General features: G+C 43.2%; 1 protein-coding gene and 1 non-coding gene across 2 annotated transcripts; one reads left to right on the top strand and one right to left on the bottom strand.

Moving 5' to 3' along the window:
• Window positions 1–8,072: 8,072 nt before the first annotated feature.
• LOC127328036 (small nucleolar RNA SNORD25) lies at window positions 8,073–8,168 on the bottom strand. The gene has a single exon (XR_007868943.1). It is a non-coding gene; the product is annotated as a small nucleolar RNA SNORD25 (small nucleolar RNA).
• A 13,490-nt stretch (window positions 8,169–21,658) lies between these two features.
• Window positions 21,659–23,092, top strand: LOC139834992 (uncharacterized). Its single transcript, XM_071824930.1, has 5 exons — window positions 21,659–21,888; window positions 21,970–22,201; window positions 22,296–22,368; window positions 22,469–22,732; window positions 22,812–23,092. Exons 3-5 carry the CDS (start codon window positions 22,299–22,301, stop codon window positions 23,090–23,092), a joined length of 615 nt encoding a protein of 204 aa, XP_071681031.1. The 5' UTR covers window positions 21,659–21,888; window positions 21,970–22,201; window positions 22,296–22,298.
• Window positions 23,093–23,366: the final 274 nt, after the last annotated feature.

Below are 23,366 nucleotides of genomic sequence, written 5' to 3'. Positions count from 1 at the left end.
AGCACGGCGATCCTCTTGAGTTGATGAAAGAGCTGAAAGCTATTTTTGAGACTCATGCGGCCGTGGAATGCTATGAAGCATCGAAACATTTCTTGGTGTATGATGGAAGAAGGCAGCTCCGTTAGTGAGCACATGCTCGCCATGACCGGGCATGCGAAGAAACTCGATGACTTGGGAATAGTGATTCCTAACGGTGAGGGATTAATCGTGTCCTTCAATCACTGCCACCAAGTTACAAGAACTTTGTGATGAACTACAATATGCAGAACATGAACAAGGAGTTACCTGAACTCTTTGGCATGCTAAAAGCTGCTGAGATTGAGATCAAGAAAGAGCACCAAGTGTTGATGGTCAACAAGACCACCAGTTTCAAGAAACAGGGCAAGTCTAAGGGAAAATTCAAGAAGGGTGGCAAGAAAGCTGCCACGCCTCCTATGAAACCTAAAAACGGCCCTAAGCCTGATGCTGAGTGCTATTACGCAAGGAGAAGGGACACTCGGAAGCGTAATTGCTCCAAGTATCTCGGCTGATCTGAAGAGCGGCCTTGTCAAGAAGAAGAAAGAAGGTATATCGATATACATGTTATAGATGTTTATCTCACCGGTTCTCGTTCTAGTACACAGGTATTTGATACGGTTCGGTTGCTCATATTTGTAACTCGAAACAGGAACTAAAGAATAAACGAAGACTACTGAAAGATGAAGTGACGATGCGCGTTGGAAACGGATCCAAAGTCGATGTGATCGCTGTCGACACACTTCCTCTACATCTACCTTCGGGATTAGTTTTAAGCCTAAATAATTGTTATTTTGTACCCGCGTTGAGCATGAACATTATATCTGGATCTTGTTTAATGCAAGACGGTTATTCATTCAAGTATGAGAATAATGGTTGTTCTATTTTTATGAATAATATCTTTTATGGTCGAGCACCAGAAAAGAATGGCTTATTTCTGTTAGATCTCGATAGTAGTGATACGCATATACATAACATTGATGCTAAGCGAATTAAATTGAATGATAATTCTACTTATATGTGGCATTGTCGTCTTGGTCATATTGGAGTGAAACGCATGAAGAAACTCCATACCGATGGATTACTTGAATCACTTGACTTTGAGTCACTTGATAGATGCGGAGCATGTCTAATGGGAAAAATGACTAAGACTCCATTTTCTGGTATGATGGAGCGAGCTACTGACTTATTGGAAATCATACATACCGATGTGTGCGGACCAATGAGCGTAGCATCGCGCGGTGGTTATCGTTATGTTCTAACCTTCACAGATGATCTGAGTAGATATGGGTATATCTATTTCATGAAACATAAATCCGAAACTTTCGAGAAGTTTAAGGAATTCCAAAGTGAAGTAGATAATCAACGTAACAAGAAGATTAAATTTCTACGATCTGATCGTGGAGGTGAATATCTGAGTTATGAGTTTCGCATGCATTTAAAGAAATGCGGAATACTTTCACAATTGACACCGCCGGGAACACCTCAACGAAACGGTGTGTCCGAACGTCGTAATCGAACTCTCTTAGATATGGTTCGTTCTAGGATGTCTCTTACTGATTTGCCGTTATCATTTTGGAGTTATGCATTAGAGACAGCCGCATTCACTTTAAATAGAGCACCATCAAAATCCGTAGAAACGACACCGTATGAATTATGGTTTAATAAGAAACCTAAGCTGTCGTTCCTGAAAGTTTGGGGTTGCGAAGCCTATGTAAAGAAGTTACAACCGGACAAGCTAGAACCCAAAGCGGAGAAATGCGTCTTCATAGGATACCCTAAGGAAACTATAGGGTACACTTTCTATCACAAATCCGAAGGCAAAATCTTTGTTGCTAAGAACGGAACCTTTCTTGAGAAAGAATTTCTCACTAAAGAAGTGACTGGAAGAAAAGTAGAACTCGATGAGATTGATGAATCTATACTCGTTGATCAGAGTAGCGCAGTACCGGAAGTTGTTCCTGTACCGCCTACACCGGCAACAGAGGAAGCTAATGATAATGATCATGAAACTTCGAACGAGGAAACTACTGAACCTCACAGATCGACAAGGGAACGTGCCACTCCTGATTGGTATGATCCTTGTCTAAATGTCATGATTGTGGATAACAATGATGAGGACCATGCGACGTATGAAGAAGCGATGATGAGCCCAGATTCCAACAAATGGCAAGAAGCTATGAAATCCGAAATGGGATCCATGTAGATAACAAAGTATGGACTTTGGTAGACTTACCTGATAGCCGCAAGGCTGTCGAGAATAAATGGATCTTCAAGAGAAAAACAGATGCTGATGGTAATATTACTGTCTATAAAGCTCGACTTGTCGCAAAGGGTTTCCGAAAAATTCAAGGAGTTGACTATGATGAGACTTTCTCACCTGTAGCGAAGCTAAAATCTGTGAGGATTTTGTTAGCAATAGCTGCATTTTTCAATTATGAGATTTGGCAGATGGATGTCAAAACAGCGTTCCTTAATGGAGACATTGAGGAAGAGTTGTATATGGTACAACCCAAAGGTTTTGTCGATCCTAAAAATGCTGACAAAGTATGCAAACTTCAGCGTTCAATCTATGGACTGAAGCAAGCATCGAGAAGTTGGAACCGACGCTTTGATAAGGTGATCAAAGACTTCGGGTTTATACAGTGTCATGGAGAGGCCTGTATTTACAAGAAAGTGAGTGGGAGCTCTGTAGCATTTCTGATATTATATGTAGATGACATATTATTGATCGAAAATGATATAGAACTATTAAGCAGTGTAAAAGGTTATTTGAATAATAGTTTTTCAATGAAAGACCTTGGTGAAGCATCGTATATATTAGGCATCAAGATTTATAGAGATAGATCAAGACGCCTAATAGGGCTATCACAGAGTACATACCTAGACAAGATTCTAAAGAAGTTTAGAATGGACGAAAGTAAGAAAAGATTCTTACCTATGTTACCAGGCAAGGTCTTGAGTAAGACTCAAGGACCGGCTACGGCAGAAGAAAGAGAAAGGATGAGTAATATCCCCTATGCCTCGGCAGTAGGATCTATCATGTATGCCATGCTATGTATTAGACCGGATATAGCACATGTTGTTAGTTTGACTAGCAGATATCAAAGTGATCCAGGAATGGAACACTGGACAGCGGTCAAGAATATCCTGAAGTACTTGAAAAGAACTAAGGATATGTTTCTTTGTTATGGAGGTGACCAAGAGCTCGTTGTAAACGGTTACACCGATGCAAGTTGGAACACTGATCCTGATGACTCTAAGTCACGATGCAGGTACGTGTTTATATTGAATGGTGCTGCGATGGTGGGCAAGCTCGAAGCAGTGCATGGTGGCGAAGTCTTCAACAGAATCAGAGTACATAGCGGCTTCAGAGGCTTCATCAGAAGCGGTATGGATGAAGAGGTTCATTGTAGAGCTCGGTGTGGTTCCTAGTGCATTGGACCCATTAATTATCTACTGTGATAACATGGGTGCCATCGCCAATGCACAAGAGCCAAGGTCACACAAGAGGCTGAAGCATATCAAGCTGCGTTACCACTCGATTCGCGAGTACATCGAAGATGGAGAAGTAAAGATTTGCAAAGTACACACTGATCTGAATGTAGCAGATCCGTTGACTAAAGCTCTCCCTAGGGCAAAGCATGACCAACACCGTAATGCCATGGGTGTTAGGTATATTACAATGTAATCTAGATTATTGACTCTAGTGCAAGTGGGAGACTGAAGGAGATATGCCCTAGAGGCAATAATAAAGTGGTTATTATTATATATCTTTATGTTTATGATAAATGTTTATATATCATGCTATAATTGTATTAACCGAAACATTAGTACATGTGTGATATGTAGACAAACAGAGAGTCCCTAGTATGCCTCTTAACTAGCTTGTTGATTAATAGATGATTAGTTTCATAATCATGAACATTGGATGTTATTAATAACAAGGTTATATCATTGTATGAATGATGTAATGGACACACCCAATTAAGCGTAGCATAAGATCTCGTCATTAAGTTATTTGCTATAAGCTTTCGATACATAGTTACCTAGTCCTTATGACCATGAGATCATGTAAATCACTTATACCGGAAAGGTACTTTGATTACACCAAACGCCACTGCGTAAGTGGGTGGTTATAAAGGTGGGATTAAGTATCCGGAAAGTATGAGTTGAGGCATATGGATCAACAGTGGGATTTGTCCATCCCGATGACGGATAGATATACTCTGGGCCCTCTCGGTGGAATGTCGTCTAATGTCTTGCAAGCATATGAATAAGTTCATAAGAGACCACATACCACGGTACGAGTAAAGAGTACTTGTCAGGAGACGAGGTTGAACAAGGTATAGAGTGATACCGATGATCAAACCTCGGACAAGTAAAATATCGCGTGACAAAGGGAATTGGTATCGTATGTGAATGGTTCATTCGATCACTAAAGTCATCGTTGAATATGTGGGAGTCATTATGGATCTCCAGATCCCGCTATTGGTTATTGGTCGGAGTGAGTACTCAACCATGTCCGCATAATTCGCGAACCGTAGGGTGACACACTTAAAGTTGGATGTTGAAATGGTAGAACTTGAATATGGAATGGAGTTCGAATATTTGTTCGGAGTCCCGGATGAGATCCCGGACATCACGAGGAGTTCCGGAATGGTCCGGAGAATAAGATTCATATATAGGATGTCATTTTATGTGATTTAAAATGATCCGGAAGGTTCTATGGAAGGTTCTAGAAGGTTCTAGAAAAGTCCGGAAGAAACCACTAAGGAAGGCGGAGTCCCGGTGGGACTCCACCTCCCATGGCCGGCCAACCCTAAGGGGGAGGAGTCCCAAGTGGACTCCCCAAGGGGGGCCGGCCACCCCCTCCCAAGGAAGGTGGGATTCCCACCTCTAGTGGGAGTCCTAGCTTGGGTAGATTTCATGTGTTATGGAAGGTTTTGTTTGGGGTCTTATTCGAAGACTTGTAGACCAACTCTTGGGTGTTCCACCTATATAATGAGGGCCAAGGGGAGGGGGCCGGCCACCCCAACAACACCAAGGTGGCCGCACCACCTAGATGGCCGGCGCCCCCCTCTCCCAAACCCTAGCGGCCTCTCTCCTCCACCACATCCCGCACGCTTAGCGAAGCTCCGCCGGATTTCTCCACCACCACCGACACCACGCCGTCGTGCTGTCGGATTCAAGAGGAGCTACTACTTTCGCTGCCCGCTGGAACGGAAGGTGGACGTCGTCTTCATCAACAACCGAACGTGTGACCGAGTACGGAGGTGCTGCCCGTTCGTGGCGCCGTGATCAAGATCTTCTACGCGCTTTTGCAAGCGGCAAGTGAACGTCTACCGCAGCAACAAGAGCCTCATCTTGTAGGCTTTGGAATCTCTTCAAGGGTGAGACTCGATAATCCCCTCGTTGCTACCGTCTTCTAGATTGCATCTTGGCTTGGATTGCGTGTTCGCGGTAGGAAATTTTTTTTTCTATGCAACGTTATCCTACAGCATACCGACCTGTTATTCTACCTCCCTTCAGGAAAACTGGGAACCACCTCCACGAGTTTAGTGCAGGGAACAAATCTCAGAATGCGAAAGAGTTTAGTTGCAAACTTACGAAGCTAGCAATTCACGAATTCAGCCCTAGCTACTACGAATATTTCCAAAGTAGTACGAAGCTAGCAATTCACGAATTCAGTCCTAGCTACAACTGTGATTTATGTGTGATGAGAGGTGATAGTATGGTAAGGCCACCCATTATAGAAAGAGAGGTGACCTTATGTTTTCCTAGATGGTACCAACCAGGTGTAATATCATCTCCATAGCGATTTCATCTCCGCAAGCAAATAAAAAGGCCTTTTTGGCCCAAACCATGTAACACGACCTACCAAACAACACGCCAATTCTGGCACGTGGCCCATTCCGAACGCGCAAATGACCTTGCACTACTGCGCCAATGAGCCCCAAATCAGGGCCAGGCTACCAAATAGGCCCATGAAGAACATCAACAAGACAGTAAACAGCTTCAAGTATGTTGGCAAGGCAACAGAAACTAAACAAACAATTCCTTATCTTAATTACCTCATTATTGTGCAGCAACAACACAGTTCTAAGATGGCATCGTACACAACTGCGAGACCCCCAACCAAATGTATTAGTAATTCTTGGGAGAAGAGAAGTCTAGGATTCAGCGGGTACAAATCACCATTTCTTGTACTCCGATTCATATTAATTGACTTAACTTTATCTCGATATGGATGTATCTAGTTAACAAAAATCTAGATTCATTTATATCTAGATAAAATTAGGTCAACTAATTTGAATTGGAGGGAGTAGGAGGAAGCGGCATTTAGATTGTTGGTGGGAAAGGGTAGAAGAATTTCGGGTGAGGAGATCACCAGTTGGACCATCTTCGCATTGATGTGATAAGGCGGTGCTATTGAATCGTGTACAATTCTTGTAATTCTAATTATTAAAAAGCTATTATCTGGATTGCAAAGTCTCTTGTTTTTGTTAAGCTTCATAGAATGAACTCTTAACCTTGATTTATCCTAAAGCTCATGTTCAATACTAATTTAAGCTTTAGTTGTAAAATTGTAATAGTTCTCTGTAATGTAAATCAAATTTCAAATGAACATTTCAAAAATCAGGACAGAGTTGCATAAGTTCAAAAAATAGGGTTGGTCGATGTTCAAAAAGGAGAGCTCCAGTGCAGGGGTTTCTCAAACTTCCATCGTAGCATCTCCACTAGTGAGCCCAATAGCTCCCCCGATAGACATTTGGGGGCTGCCTCTAAATTTGGGCTCACATCAACGCCCAGCTCAAAAAGGGCCGGTCAGATTTAGAGCCTAATAAAAGAGTTGGCAACCCCATATCAGCCCCTCAATAGAGGGCACCGATTGAGCACGCTGACGCCTCAGGTCATGTTGGATTCCACATGTGGGCTCCGCCTATCATCCGCACGACCCTAAATCCTGCAAGTTTTCCCCAAATCTACCCTGCCTCCTGGTTGTCACTCATTTTCTCCCGCGCCCATCCAGCTCCCACGGCGCAAAGCCATCGCCACCAAGTCAGTGTCATGAAAATCAGGAAATGAAGCAACACAACTATCATTGGCCAAGGACTCGAGAATCCAGATCTTGATGGCGGACATGTTAGCACGGATCCATTGGCTAGGGTGTGGCGCAAGATGTACAATAAGTGGATCGACAAGGAGGTGATGGGTGCAAGCTGCGGCGGTGTCCATGGCATCATCGGCACCATCGGCCCTCAAAAGAACATACGACAAGATGATTTGAGACTTAAAAACAGCATCCAAAGACATGCATTTTAATATGGATAACCCCATGAGAAAAAAGTAGGTCAGAAAAAGTGTGGAAAAAGAAAAAGGCATGTGAGAATTAGTTTTATGTTAGAAACTCTATACAGTCTCTACCAAAGATGTCAGACACAAATACAGTAATTTTTAGCTTTGGACACGACCTAGAGAGCATTTTTCTCATTTTTTATCCACAATTCTCCTAAACTGGCGATAGAAACGCTCAAAATGGGTTGTGTTTTGGCAGAGAAATTCCATCGTTTGGAAGGATTTGGAGCAGAGCATTGTGCTTGTTGGCCGGAGAGGCAAAAGATTTCCAACGATTAAACTGAGTTCCAACCTGCCAAAGAGGCTTGTCTTGTCAACTTGACATTTTACTCGTAATGAATGTAGTTAAATGACAGTTAGAAAGATATGAAGGTATTCAAGTTTCAGCGTTCAGGATCATCAGCCCCTTTACTTCATTCGTGCAGTTGAAAAGGCTGATGGTATTGACGAACCGACGACTTAAACCGAATTCCAAACTCTCACGAACATCTTGGAAGATCGCTTCAAAGGGGCCATTGGTCAAACATGATCAAATTTATTTACATGTTCAGCCATTAGATTGGATCATCCGTTCAGGTCATGTCATTTCATATTACAACGCATCTATGTACAGATGCACTATCAAAAGAAACTGGATCGAATGATAATAAAAGTAGAAACAGCAAAAGATACAAAGGTACAAAAACTAGATTTCCCAAGACAACTCAGTCCCTTAGATGTTCTTTGACCATGCGATCATTTCCGCAGGAGTCATTACAGGTCTGTAACTGTAATATTGGCTCATCACCGTTGTCAAAAAAAAAAGCTTAATCAACAGAAGCAAATGTCAGCAATCGTTTCAATCTCAACAGAAACAGAGTTTCAAGCAAGATTATTGAAGAACAATTTGCTTCATCCTTTCCGAAGGCAAACTTGGTAGACACAGCACGGGAAGAGCTGTCCATCCATAGGTCCCTCGGTACCGAAACAAAACAAAAAACCTGAAATCTTATGGGCGTGCGCATGCCAGACGGAAGACTCGAGCGCTCACACGCGCGACCGCCCGATCATGGCGATCCGGGCCCAGGTGCTTTTTATCGGGGTGGAGCACGTGGCCTACGACCGCGAACCGTTTAGCATTTCCCACTGCCCCCGGCCGAACCTCTGTTCCCTACCGGCTGCAGCCAGGCCACGGCGGTGCCCCAACCTCCGTTCAGCCGCGGCACCGCATCTTTCCTTCCCCCCTAACCGGACTGCCAGCCCCCTCCGCGTAGGTCAACGCCTCCCGGCCTGAGCTGCGCGTCCGCCGCCTCACCTGGTCTCCACCGCTCACCGCTCGCTGCTCGCCGCTCCGGCGGGTGTCCTCTGCCCCATCCCCGCCCAAGATGGTCTCCGCTCCAATCGATCTAGGAGCTCCACCGTCCTGCTGCCAGGGCTTGGCTGAAACAGGCGCCTTTGCCGTCGTGTTCCCGGCGGGAACCGCATCGAGGCCCCAAGACAGTCGTACCTGAGCGTATGGGCGTGCCCCTGGACGGCGATGGAGATCCCATGGATGGCGACAGAGATCCATCACCTGGCCATGTTCTTTCAATCCATCAGGCTGATTTGGTCAATCCATCAGGCTGATTGGGTCTCTGGGAGGAGAGAGGATTTGGTCGGGGCTGTGGGAAGGAAACCAGCAGTGCTTGCCTTCTATTTTTGCTTGGATCAGACTGGTCGTGTGAGAAAGAAGGGAGTGGAGAAGATATGGATTGACATGATGAACTTTGGCACCCAAGATGTAACTTTAGTGCCCAAAAGAGCAAATTCGGTGTCCGATGACATAACTTTGATATCTAATGGCACAACTTTAGTGTCCAAAAGAGCAAATTTGGTGTTCGAGGACGCAACTTTGATATCTAACGGTGTAAATTTAGTGCCCGAAGGCGCAACTTTAGTTCCTAGTTCCCAAAAGAGCAAATTTGGTGTTCGAGGACGCAACTTTGATATCTAACGGTGCAACTTTGGTGCCTAAAGACGCAACTTTAGTGCCCAAAAGAGCAAATTTGGTGTTTGAGGACGCAACTTTGATATCTAATGGTGCAACTTTGGTGCCCGAAGGCGCAACGTTAGTGCCCAAGAGAGCAAGTTTGTTGTTTGATGGCGCAACTTTAATATATGACAACGCAACTTTAGTGCGCAAAAGAGAAAATTTGGTGCCCGACGGCGCAACTTTGATGTCATAAGGGGCAATTTTGGTGTTCAACGACACAAATTTGGTCTGAAAGCTTAACTTTATTGCCCAGTAAATTTGATGCCAACATAGCAACTTTGGTGCCCGGTGCTACAAAGCTGTCTACCGATGCTATAAAGTTGCTTACCGGGTCCATAACTTGGCTAACCATGTCATTGATAGCTATTGAGCCAACAAATTGAGATAATCGAGAGGAATTACTATGTGTTGACATAATCAATGGTCTGAAATTTGCTTCGTCAAGTTCAAAGTTGCTTTGCTTCGTCGCGAATCAAAGTTAATTTTTCGTTACCAAATTTACTTTATCGGGACCAAAGTTGCTTCGTTCGGCTTCAAAGTTGTTTCGTCGTTCTGAAATGTTTCTAAGTTGCTTTAAGTTATTGTAAAGTTGCCTATCATCGTTCTGAAATTTCATATAGCTGTTGCAAAGTTGCTTCCGCAATTGTGTATCTAGTTTATTCATCACGCAACAAAATTGCTTTGTCGTGTATTAAAGTTGTTTTGTTGAGCCCCCGCATACCGGTTGCAGGTGATCGAACCGAAGCTCACTGCACGTGCTTGGCCGGGATAGGGAAAATCGGGAAAGAAAGAAGAAGACCTGCAAGCCTAGAGAGAGCACCTTCAATTTTACACGTTGCACCGAAATTTCCTAGCGGCGAACTGGATTTACATTCCCATGCACCAAATCGAAGTTTCCTACCGATTCAGTGTTTGCCTACGCCCGAAGTGAAAATGCATATCGCTGTTGCGAATTTGCCAATGGGGCAACTTTGGTTCCCGCCGAGACAACTTTGGTGCCCAAAGGCAAAACTTTGATGCCCGATGGAGCAAATTTGGTCCTGACAAATCCACTTGGGTGTCCTGCGGCGTAATATTGGTACCTAATAGAGTAATTTTGGTGCCTGACAGGGCAATTTTGATGCCCAACAAAACAACTTTGGTCTGTGACAAAGTAATTTTGGTGCCAACAGAGCAGCTTTCCTGCACGACATAGCAACTTTAGAGCCCAACACAACAGTGTAATTCTGGTGGACAACTTTGTAGCCGATAGATCGGAGGGATGACTAGACAATTTTTTTAAAACATTGATGAGCAAATTCATAACAGTGATATGTAACTTTGCGACAATGCTAGAGAATTTTAAAACATCACTGAGCAACGAACTAACATAATTAAGCAACTATAACTATATAACATGATTGAGCAACTAATATAGGATATTAGGTAATAAATGTGGTAATTGAACAAGTAACATATGTTGTTGGGCAACTTCAATGGTTACCCCGATCAGTTTTGATCAAATGAACCGAACCTGAAGAAAAACATGGCACGCTACATTGCCCATCAGTGCATCTAACATGTGGGTCCCTTCTCTTTCCATTTTTTTCTACACTATTTCTCGTCTTCTTCTTCTTCTACAGTCTGGACGCACGACCAGGACCTGGAGGACGGTTCGGCGGCTAATCGGGATCTAATATGTGCTTTGGCCGGTGATTCGATACGGGCAGAGTGAGCGGATTTCAGCCATGAATAGCGGCGAGCGGCCTCAGACCACCCAGGGTGGGATTCCCTCGCTGAGGGGCACCAGAGGACGGCCAGCCGGGGCAGTGCCGGCGCACAGCGCGAGCAGTGCCACGACGACGGCCATGGAAGGAGAGAGTTTCCGCGGGAGGGACCCCGCTGTGCCACTAGGTACCTCCGCAGCTCCCGCTAATGGAGGAATCGGGAGATCGAGAGCAATCGGGGGATCGAGATAAGAAGCAAGACGGTTCCGCAAGTTCCCTTCCTCCAGGCGGTAGTCGCCTCCCAGGCCATGGCCACCACCTCCAGGATCTGGTCGGGGTCGCTCATGCGCAGGACTCAGTCCAGTGTCACAGCCACAGCCACAGCCGGCACCTCCCGGCGATGTCGCGCGCCATGGCTGCTACCTTGGGGGAGGCGGAGGCACTGGATCATGGACGGATGGGCGGCGCGGAGAAGCTGGCTCGCAAAGGGGAAGTTGGGCCGGAGCAGCGCGCGGTGGCGAATTGCGCACCGGTGTTCGTCCAGGACGAAAGGGGAAAAGAAGACGTGCTTCTATTTCTGGAAATTAAGTGAGCGAGTCGCCTGCCCTTTCCCTTTCTGGCTGAGCGCTCGGATTGTCGATAGGGCACGCGGCCGCCCGCTAGACTTGCCCAACAAAAAATCGAAGTTTCGAAATTGTGTCCGTGGCAACAGATGTGACAGAACAGATAGATCACACATCCACAAATCCACGGGCCTCGTTTCCTATGCGAAGATTAAAGATTTGTTAGGGAGGCCTCAACGAGGGAGATTCGCGCCTCACTGCTGGGATCTTCGCTCGACCACAATCGTATTGCTTTCGAAATAGAACAATTAACCCGACCACAATCGTATTGCTTCCGAAATAGATCTTGGACCATGTCCGTGTCGAGCAACAAATTAGGGAGAAAGAATGGGAAGAGCTGGCTGTAAGGATGCTCGGCGAATACGAACCAGTAGTAAAGGTGAACATCACGCCGCCGCCGTTGGAGGCGACGGATCAAGAAAAACTAGCTCTTCATCGCACCCGCCAGCAAGCAAGAAGAAACAGAAAACAAAAATGAAGGCGAAGAAAAACGAGAGGATTAACAAGGAAGGAGCAAAAACACGGCGGGACGGATAAACGGCGGCTGAGACCATGGCGGATGCAGGATGGGGACTAGGGTTCGTGGCTTGGATCGTATAAATAGAGGAGCAGGACGGACGGGTTTCGTTGGAGACAGATATGGAATCTTGTGGGCCGGTACGACGAAGTCCTGACTACTACTGGGCTCATAAGCCCGTTGGCGATGGAGCAGCCCGTTTGTGTTAATCGGGCCGCGATAGACGGATCCGGGCCGTTACCCTGTGTGCGCGAAAGCTTGTGCCACCCACACTAGCTTCAAGTTTGTCAACGGTGGTGTTCGAGTTCCGCAACAACAACTAAAATCAATTGAGGTGTTCTGAGAGAAAACTGTCAGTGGTGTTAATCGAATTTCTTTGATATTCAAGGGTATCAAGAAAACAAACGAATATGCACATATATATACACAGCCTATTAAGAAGCATAAGTTAACTTGTAGAGCAATGCAATACTTTTGGCATGCACAGATTCAAGGTGAAATCAATTTTAACATCAGCATCACAAACTAAATTATAATGGTACAACATTTTTGCGCGAAAATAATATAGCTTAGCAAAGAAATATCTCAATATATATGCGCTTGACACAAATGCTACCTATATTAACTGTACTTGAAAATTGTCTTTAAGATAATACATCGAATGATATGTGGACAAAAGATGATTTTTATGACCTATATGAAGTAAAAATGTTGAGTATAAATTAGTGAAACGGTAAAACCTAAATTGATGATCTATGTCACTGTACAATGTATGAATAAGTAGATTATATGTGTTTGTATAGACATGGCAAATCTTTTACATCTTTAGTGCATATGTGTGGGGGTAAGGTTGAGACATATACTAGGTTTTATTAGATTCTATTGGGGTCGCATTGAGGGTACGTATCAGAAGTATTACCTTTTAGTTGACAGTAGATCATTAAGATGGGTTAGCAAACTAGGGTATGTAAATGAAAGATGAACTTTTTGATCAGCTTATAGTAAGTACAAAATGTTGAGTATAAATTGGTCAAATGATAAACACTAAATTGATATGCAACATTGTGTGGTGTATTAATAAGTAGATCAGAGGTGTTTTATAGAAGGGGGCTAGTGTTTACATATTTAGTGCTTACCGGCGAGGGTAGGATTGGACATATAGCTAGGGTTTAACAGAATATATTAGGGTAGGATCGGAAGAGCAGGCTGGAAGAGTGCTCCCCGAATACGAATCAGTAGTAAGGTAAACATCACACCGCCGCCATTAGAGGCGACAGATCAAGGAAGAATAAAACAACAAGCAAATGAAGGCGAGAAAAAAAGAGGAGCAAACACTGCTTGTGATGTAGAAACGGCGGCTGAGACCATGGATGATGGAGCTTGGGGATTAGGGTTCGTGGCTTGGACCGTATAAATATAGGTGCACGACGGGTTTCGCTGCAGACGTGGAATCTTGTTGGTCGGTACGACAAAGTGATGGCTACCGCTAGGTTGTGTTCAGTTAAGCCCGATCGAAGCCTGCACATGTTGGAGCAACCCCCGGTGTGAATCGGGTTTACACTAGCGCATGGCCATGCTTGCGCAGCCACGGGGACTGCACCCCGATGGGACAACCCAATCCGGTTGACGGATCCGGCCGTCACCCTGTGGGTGCTTGTGCTAACCACATTCACTTATGAGTGGTGCTAATCGAACTAGCTAGCAGCGTGCACCTTCAGGTGCATACCGCGATCAATGCAGTAACAGGGAGCTCGGATGAGGATCCTTAAGGGCTCGTTCGGTTGTATGGAATGAATCCAAACTTAGATCTGAGCCCCACATTGATTTGGTTAATCCCCACGCTCCACCGAATCCCTTCGTGGATTAATTATCCTAATTATGCCTTAATTTTTTCCATTCTTTTATATCGAGAACCCACAACAAACCCCGCCATCCATCGAAACCGAGCAGAGGGAGTGTTGTCTTCGTGTCTCTCTCGGGTAAAAATTCCAGGACCGCCTATACACTGACTTGGTCGGCATGTATGGGGGGTACCGCACACCCCAACGACCAGGTCGGTTGTTGGGTCGCGCCTCATTAAGATTCGGTTAGTTTTATTTTATTTTTCATTTTTTCTGTTTCTTTTCTTCTTGAATATCTAACTTTAAAAATGATTTTCAGAGAACAAAATTTTTGAAAAAATGTTGAGATTCTTTTCAAATTTAAAAACTGTTTAGATTTTGATTTAATTTTCTTTTTTAAATTTGAAAATTTCGAGTGTGAACATAATTTTGAATATTTTTTAATTCATAATTTTATTTTTTTAAAGTTACCATTTAAAAATGAACATTTTTGGATGAATATTTTTAAATTTTGAATAGTTTTTTAATTTAAACATTTTTAAAAAATTGCGCAATTCTTCCTAAAATTTTAAAAATTTTAGGATGGTTTTATTTATTTGAAAAAAATTCAAGTTTGAACATTTTCCAAAAATTTAACATTTTTTGAGATTTAAACATTTTTAAAACTCTAAATATTTTGTAAAGAAGAACATTTTTCAAAAGCTCAACAATGTTTTAATTTAAACATTTTTTTAAATCTTAATGTTTTTGAATCTAAAAAAATAAATAGAAACAAAAAAGGAAAAGCATAAAACAGAACGCATGGTAACGACCGGTCGGTGTATAGGAAGCTCAAAAAATTTCCTGCGTCATGTGGAGAGAAATTTTTTCCAGCCCAGACATAGGAAAAAAGGGGGGCTACGCTGGGCTACAATACCATCGGGGGATAACATAAGAGGCCAAATTCATTGGGCTGGAAAATTTACCCCGGCTGAAAAGCCGAGATCGGCCAGCAATCCAGGCCAGTCCCTGCCTGTTGGGGAATAAACAAACAGCCTGATTTAGGCCTAAGAGAAAATTTCTTACCAAAAGATGTGGAACGTATTTTACAAATTCCATTGACCAGCCTGATTTTATTGCTTGACGGCAACAGATTGTTTTTCAGCCAAGTCTGGGTACCATGCTGAATGTCAAGCAGGGTACCCAAGAAGAGCTCATAGATTCTCCCCGTGAAGTTTGCAAAAGAATATGGAGGAGTAATGTACCCAACAAGATGCAGATTTTCAATTGGCGAGCGTTACATGGCATTGTCCCCATACTTATGTACGTTGCTCTTCAATTTACTTACCGTATGTTCGATAAAAGGCTAAAGATCTAAATCATATGTTGTTTAAGTGTCCTTCTAGAGCCCGAGATATATGGCAAAGGATGGGGTTAGGAGATTGTGTGCGAGATCGTAATGGATAGATCGGGATCACTAATCCTAGAAGAATTGTTTTGCTTGCTAAAACCTAGCAATGTACAAAACCTGATCAGTTTGTTAAACATACTAGGTACGGCCAGTGTTTGTAGTCATCGTTAGGTGGTCCAACGATTTGTTTCTAAATTTTATTACTTTTAGATCTAAAATTGTACTATCGTTAATAATCAGGAACATACCGACTTTTCAGAAATAGAAAAAGAAAGTGACTGTGGATGAATCATGGTCAATTTGTAAAACTGAGTACATGTGTGTCTGAAACTCTGAAGGCCGAAATTTCGTTGATGTTTCCATTAACTTTTGTGCCCCCGTCCCCGTGCGTGCAATGTGTGCCTGTTACCTAACGCCACTTGCTTGCTCTCTCTTATGCGATCGGCAACTTCCTGCGACGTGAACAAGTCCCCCATCATGATTTTGTGGAACCATTTGTCGACAGTTTTCAGTTACGCCTGCATCACAGCAACCACAACCGTGCAGTGTGAAACCATCCTAACTATAGTTCGCTAACAATTACGGAGTAGGAATCTGCGGCCATTTGTTTCTGCTGGCTCTTACGGTTTATACTGATCTTGACATAATAATGAAGTGCTTCTCCGCTCGTGGCTTGGGATGATGTGCCAAAGGTCGACCATCATCACTAGTCTACCTTTGATTTGAACCGATGTGATCGCCGCCGGGGACAACTTCGCATCATGTTACGATTTGCCAAGCATTTTCACCCTCTTTCCCAGTCGGGTTTTATTTTAAACTAGTAAACCCCATCCCACCTAGGGATGGGTATCCGGTCATGACCGACAATTCGGTTTTTGTATTTCGATCTATTTAGAATTTGATCATAAAAAATAAAAAAATAAAGATCAAAATATACTTGCTTGTTTTACTACCCGACAAATTCGGGTATCCAATAATCCGGGTTCAGGTTTGGTCATGACCGAACATCATGGTCAATGTTGTCAACATAAATATTAGACATTATTTAGTCAAAAGTTGGCAATATTTTAAATGTATTTTGGACGGTTTTTCATTGCATATATTATTATCAATTGGTGTGAACAAACATTGAATAATCTAAACAAAAATATAACAATCCTAGATAAGTTTGATCAACATTCAAGCATACCACATCACACAATTCTAAAGATTGGGACGGGCGCTCATGTAAAATTCAGTCAGCTTGGTCTATTCGGTTACTTGGAAGAAATGGCCGAATCGACCAAACTAAATTTGGTCTATAAATTTTTCAACCCAATTTATTTGTCGATCATTTTAGTCTCGGCATTTTTGGGTTCGGTCTCAGTCTTTTCGGTTTCGATCTTCGGTCATCGATTTTTTTGCCCACCCCTAGTGCCACCTAGGGGTGGAAGCAGATTAGTTGCAGGTGGGATAATGCCCTTTTGCTACTTTCATTTTATATATTTCTAACACAGACGTGGATATAAACACGGTTGTTGTTGTAAATATGAATGTTTTTTTTCTCGAAAAATGTGAAGAGAATGTTACTGGAATATAGATATGGATCGGATGTTAACCAAGACAGAAAATTCACAAATTTAGCAACGTGACACGAAATGCTTGACTTGTGGCATACAATCAATCAACCGTGGATTTGTAGGCACGTAAGACTACCATACAACATACCAGTTTACATGTTCAATCAAACAAGCTACATTTGAACACTTGGTACGTTTTAATGTTGGATAATTGGCATATAGGGGTTGTTGGAACCAGCTAAAGTTGTGTTATTTGGTATAGATATATCCACCTTCATATCTACATTTGCTTCAAAATCTTGAACCAAAGATGGATTCATATTTAATAAATGTGGATATGTTTCACATCCATTTTAAATTTAGTACTATTGCGGATATGTCAACATCCATTTCACTTTCTTGAATTCGAACATCATATATTCGGGATTGTCCACTAGCACATTTCACCCCTAACGCCACCCCGTCCGGTTAATAAGGGCCCGTTTGACTGGAAACAAGTACATGATGTACTCTAGAAACCTCTTACAAATTACTTGTTAATATTGTACACATTAAAACACTACCCAATTTTGTTGATAGTTAAAGTTTCTTTTTGAAACCTTACTCTATGGCAAAAGCCCCCTCCCACTTTTATCATAAATAAAACAGAACCAAAGGTTCTACAAAATACAAAGAAGGAAAACAGCCTACTTAAAGATATTATGAACATAAACAATATGCATGTATAATATATTAAAATCATACATATATTTGTAGAGCAATGTGATACTGATTGCCTTCTTAGATTCAATGTGAAATAAATTTTAGCAGAAATGTTGAAATTCCAAACAAAATTATCAAAATAAAGCACTCTTATGGAAAAATATAATTCTAGTTTAAAAAAGAAATAGTCAATAATAAAATTTAAACTGTATAAAAGTGTTTCTCAGTATGCACTCGATTAATATGTTAGTTCTATTAATTATACTTGAAAACTAATATTTAAGATAATATATTTAATTGTATGCCTATGAAGATGAAATATATGATCAGTTGTATAAGTAAAATTGTTGCGTATAAATTGGTGAAACTATGAACTCTAACCTGATCTAGACCAATTTATAGTGTATGATTTGTATTTTTCTACAGACATGGGCTAGTATTTACACGTTTAGTATATAGTGGTCGTGCTAAGTTTGAGACATATTGCTAGGGTTTCTCAAATTCTGCTACGATTGGACAGGGGTAACGGAAATATTGAAATGCTAGATTACAATAGATAACTACGATTGTCTAACGGATCAGGTGGGGAAAGATGCATCCATCCGAACTTTCCAAGCTGAGTTTAACTAGTGTTGGTGGCGGTAGCTAGTAGCAACAACCATCAACCAAATCTAGTAGGACCGGACAAGTGGATCGCATCGTTGCACTCCATCATACCGAGAGTATCTAAGTTCATTAAATGCACACCTCATTCTTTACAAAACAAAACCGGATTCTCCTGATCTTTAAGAGCACATGCCAACAAATAAAAAGAAAATAACTCGAGTAATATAAAATATGCTTCACCTTCAATCTTTAATTATGGAGCATTTCAATCTACTTACATAAAATGGTTGTCGATCTAGTAATAAGGGTGTGCTCGAAAATCCTCCAGCTTCCCAAAAATCCACCGTGGTGCCGAAGCTAGATCCACGAAACTGGGTCGGTTTTGTGTACAAATGGTGTACCATCACTTTTGCAGTTTCGCTGAACTTGAAAACACAGAGCTAAGAATATTACCTCAATTTTCCCACTGACAAGGGATTAACTTGTCAATGCCTATGGATTGTAGGCTAGGGTTTAGTTAGAAGTAGAGGGTAAGTAGATCTCGAAGGTTTCAGCCGAAAAGTACTCGACGATTGTGAAAACTAGGGTTTGCAGACAATGATTCGGTTGATTCTTTTGTCCCTCGACTCCCCCTTATATATGAGGTGAAGCCGAGGGATTCGTGCTATACAAGTTTACAGAGTCCGGGACGTTTTCTAACTCGTCCCGTCAGATTACAAACAACACTTCCTATTACAACTCTATCTTTCCTTAGTAAATCTTGGGCTCCCGAATCTTCTTATTCTTCGGGTATTGGGCCTCCAGTAAACCCCGGGTACCATCTTCGGCAGGCCCATTTGGGATGCCTATGTCAGTAGCCCCCGAGATTTTGCTTGAATCGTAGAGTCAGGGAAAATCTCCACTGTTTATTTTTACTCGAAAGCTTTAACCTTTTATATTTCTTCACATAAAATTCTATATTGTACAGGGATACTGGTAATTGGGGCTAGTTCATCTGACGGATCAGGTACTAGTTAACTGCTCTAGTGGCAATCCGCAAAAACCTACTTCAAAATCACGTCCCCGGACATGATCTCGGGATACTGGTGTAAACGTCGACAGGTGCCGCTTAAGGTCTTACCATTCTGTCGAGTCCCAGTCAAATTTATCGGGTACCTAACGCGTCCGTTAGGATTTTTCTTCGTATCTGTTGATACGGATAAAAGTAGCAGAGCGCAGTCTTTGGCGATGCCACGCCCAGCAGAACGGATCTGGGGTCTTACCTTCGCAAATTTGCGGCATTCAGAAATTGATCGCGACTTCGGCGTTCTGAGAATATATTGTCGAGTGCTTTTCCGGCTGTTGGAATGGCACATTTTATCGAGTCATATATGACTTATATTGTTCTCCCGATGGGAGTATATGTAGAGTTAATTATAACTCGAAATATACTCTCTTGTTTTTCTATTTTTGTTAATTTCATCGGGCACGCGAACAGCGTTCCCGATGGGAGTAACCGAGGCTACAACCAAGAACTTGTGCTTGGTTTTTGGATCAAAATTTTATTCCACCTTGTCGATATATTTTAATTACTTCCAAATATGATCTCTTTCTTCTTCTCTCTTTTTTTATCTCTCGGGTGCGCGAACAGCGTTCCGATGGGAGTAGCCCCGAGGCTACAGCCAAGGACTTGTGCTTGGTTGTAGGCTCCGCAATTTCTATATTTATCATACTCGAAAATTTACTTTTTTCTGAAGTAGCCCCCGAGCATTTGGGCAAAAACTTGTATTTGACCAAAGGTTCCCGAGGTATTGAATAATTCTTTCTGTCGCCGTTTTTCTTGTCGACATACTTCCCTTAATCAAATTTACTTCATCCTCCTCGAATAGTCGTGATTTTTCTGCCCTGTGGGTCCATTGCTTCAACTACGTTGACACGTCGTGCAAGTAGTGGACACACGTCCTCCGCTTTTCTGGCGCACGTGCGGTAACGCCTATTTCAGTAAAAATACTCTTTTGCCCTTGTGTCTAGAAGATCCATCCTCACCACACGATTTCTTCATCCAACGGCACACCGTTTCACCCGAATCTTATATAAACCCTTCTTCAACCTTCGTTCATCCCTCGCTTGCGCCCGCTCACCTGTTCCTCTTCGCAAAACTTCCCTGCGCCCAACTCTCTCCAATCTTCCGTACGCACATACATTGCTCTGCACTTGCCGTTGATGCCACCGCGCACGCGTCTGACTCGCCACAGCACGCCGGAATCCAAGATGGCCGCCGAGGATCTTGAGTGGGAGAGATCCAAAATCTCCAATCAAGACATCAACACGCTGAAGAGGCTCGGCCTCATGACGAAGGAGGACGCCATCCGCTTTCCTAGCGAAGAAAGCTACCCCAAGCCTCCAATGGAGTATCGGGTTAGTTTTGTTGATCACCTGATCCGCGGCCTTTCAACCCCAATCCACGATTTCCTCCGCGGCCTTCTTTTTGTTTACGGGATTCAACTGCACCGCTTGACTCCCAATTCCATCCTTCACATTTCTATTTTTATCACACTTTGCGAATGCTTCCTCGGAATCACTCCCAATTGGGCTCTGTGGAAGCGCATTTTCTCGCCTCCGCCGTAATGGCTCCCACAACGTCACTTATAACATCGGTGGCGTTGTTATCTGTGTTCGGACTGATGTCGATTATTTCGACGTCAAGTTTCCTGATTCTGTCCAAGGATGGCGCAAAAAGTGGCTCTACATCCACGAAGAAAGCGCCAATTCTGTGGAGCACAACATAGTTCCTTTCGACGGAAGTGCCAGGATTCAGCGTCGCCGTTCCTGGGATGCCGAAGCTTCTGAAGAAGAGAAAAAAGCGACAGAGGCGCTCATGGCTCGTATCCGTCATCTTCAAAACACTCGAGGCAAAGAGCTATCTGGTGTTCAAATTACTGCCTACTTCCTTAGGATTAGAGTGCAGCCTCTTCATGCTCGCAAAAATCCCCTTTGGACGTATTCTGGTGAAAATGACGCCAACAGAATCTCCAGTGATCTTTCTGTAAAGGACTTGGAAAAATTGGTTCGAAGAATTTCTCGATTAGGCAAGAAGGATCCTATTCCCTCCTCCTGTCGAGTGGAACCATACAGTGCTTCCAATCCTCTTCCCGAGGTATTTTGTCTTCTCGAAGTTTTATCTTGTTTTGAACTGTTCCTCGTATCTTATTTGCAGTGGTATCTCACTTATTCTCTTTTGTCACTATTTCTTTGTAGAATCATCCTACTATGGCTTCCCTTCCTCCTCTTCCTGAGGATGGAGAGGTCGAAGAAAGAGCCGTTGTCGATGATGTCAACCAGGAGAGCCCCCCTCTTTTGTGAATGAACCCGCAGATTCTCGAAAATCTGCGGGATCTACTGAGAAGGATGCTGCCTCTGAAGATACAACATCAGCACAATCTCCTCCTCCTGCTGTTTCTCCGAAGAGCAAAAGGAAAAGGAGCAATGCCGAAGATTCCGGGACCTCGAAACCCGAAGAAACTGCTCCTGCACCTCGAAAAGCAGCTTATGATCCATACATCGAGAGTATCATCAGCTCGTAGGTTCCTTGCTCTTTTCCTTTTTTATTTGAAGAATTTTATTTTGCCTTGCTTTTTATGCTGCCACTATTTTGTCACAGTGATGATGAAGAAACTCCAACTTTAGATGTGGCTGCTCGAACGAGCACGTCACATACTTTAGTAATTTCAGAAAAACCAGTTGAAGGGGAGGAATCGTCGCCTCCTCAACAAAATGTTGATACATCTACTCCTTCGAGCCCCCGTGCCCCTTCACCAAAAAGGGCACGGGTTGAAAAGATTGTTGATCCTGCCCCTCAGTTGGGCAGTTCGTCGCCCCCGCTCCTAGATGATGTAAGTTTGTCGACATCTATATTTTCTTTATTTTATTTCTTCACATCTCTTTTTTTTATGCCGATGTTTCTCTTACTGTGTTCACGTTGAACAGCCTATGATCAAGGATCTTCTCCGCATCGGTTCCCAATTTATTGGGTACCGTGAATATGCTAATAGAGCCGAAGGTAACGACTGTCATACTTGTCGTTTTTCCTTAATTTGTCACTCCTGTTGCTTGCCGCGATTTTTTGATCTTTCTTCTCTCTTTTTTCCATATCTCGACAGAGAAATTTGCAGAGGCTAACGAACGCGCCGACGCACTGGCTCAAAAACTTGAGCAAAGTGAGGCGGCTCGCAAGAAAGCCGAACTCGCTGCTAGCAAAGCCAAGGTCGAAGCTGATGAAGCTAAGGCGAAAGCTGCTGGTGTCGAGGAACTGCAGAAGAAACTTGAGGATGCGACAACTGCCTTGGATGAGCTCAAAGCTGCACAAGCTTCTCGTGACGAAGGAATCCTCAAGCGTTTGAAGTCGCAAAGTCGACGTACTCTGAGTAATATTATCAATCCCTTTTATTTTACTGCACTTCCTGTTTCTTGGTTGTTTGACTGATGTCTTGTCTCGTGTGGCAGCCCAAACAAACCAGGATTTTGATCTGGATAATCCTGTCAACGATCCTCTCCTTGACGCACTTTCTCTTCTGGAGTTTCACGGGCGCGAAATTCGTGAAGGCGTGGCAAATGCTAATGCAGGATTGTCAGCGTTGTTCCCTTATTTCTTTCCGAAGAAAGAAGAACCCGCAACTTTCCTTAACCTCGCCAAGATGTTTAATGCTTCGGAAGACCTGGGATTGAAGATGCGTCAGGAGAATATGAAGGTTGCTTGTCGAGAATCTTGTTGCCCTGGTTGCTGACAGCCAACGGACGCTTGATTGGATGAAGGTTGGCGACACCGGTCGGATAGAGCGATCAAGATGGAGGTCGCTGATCAAGGCGGCCAAGCCCAACACGAAGAAGATCTTGGCGTATCTGGGGATCAAGCCGCCTTCAACTCCTAGCTCCTCGAGGCCGGAGGTCTAGTTGCATGCCTCTGTTTTTCTTTCTGTTTCTTTTGCTTCTGTCGCCAAAGTAGTCATTTGGCGACACGTACTTTCTTAACTCCACTGTAATGCCCTTGTAATTATTCCA

The sequence above is a fragment of the Lolium perenne genome, chromosome 1 (assembly GCF_019359855.2).
Source record: "Lolium perenne isolate Kyuss_39 chromosome 1, Kyuss_2.0, whole genome shotgun sequence".
Lineage (NCBI taxonomy): Eukaryota > Viridiplantae > Streptophyta > Magnoliopsida > Poales > Poaceae > Lolium > Lolium perenne.
The sequence above is the reverse complement of the archived record's forward strand: the minus strand, read 5'-3'. Positions and strand labels throughout refer to the sequence as shown.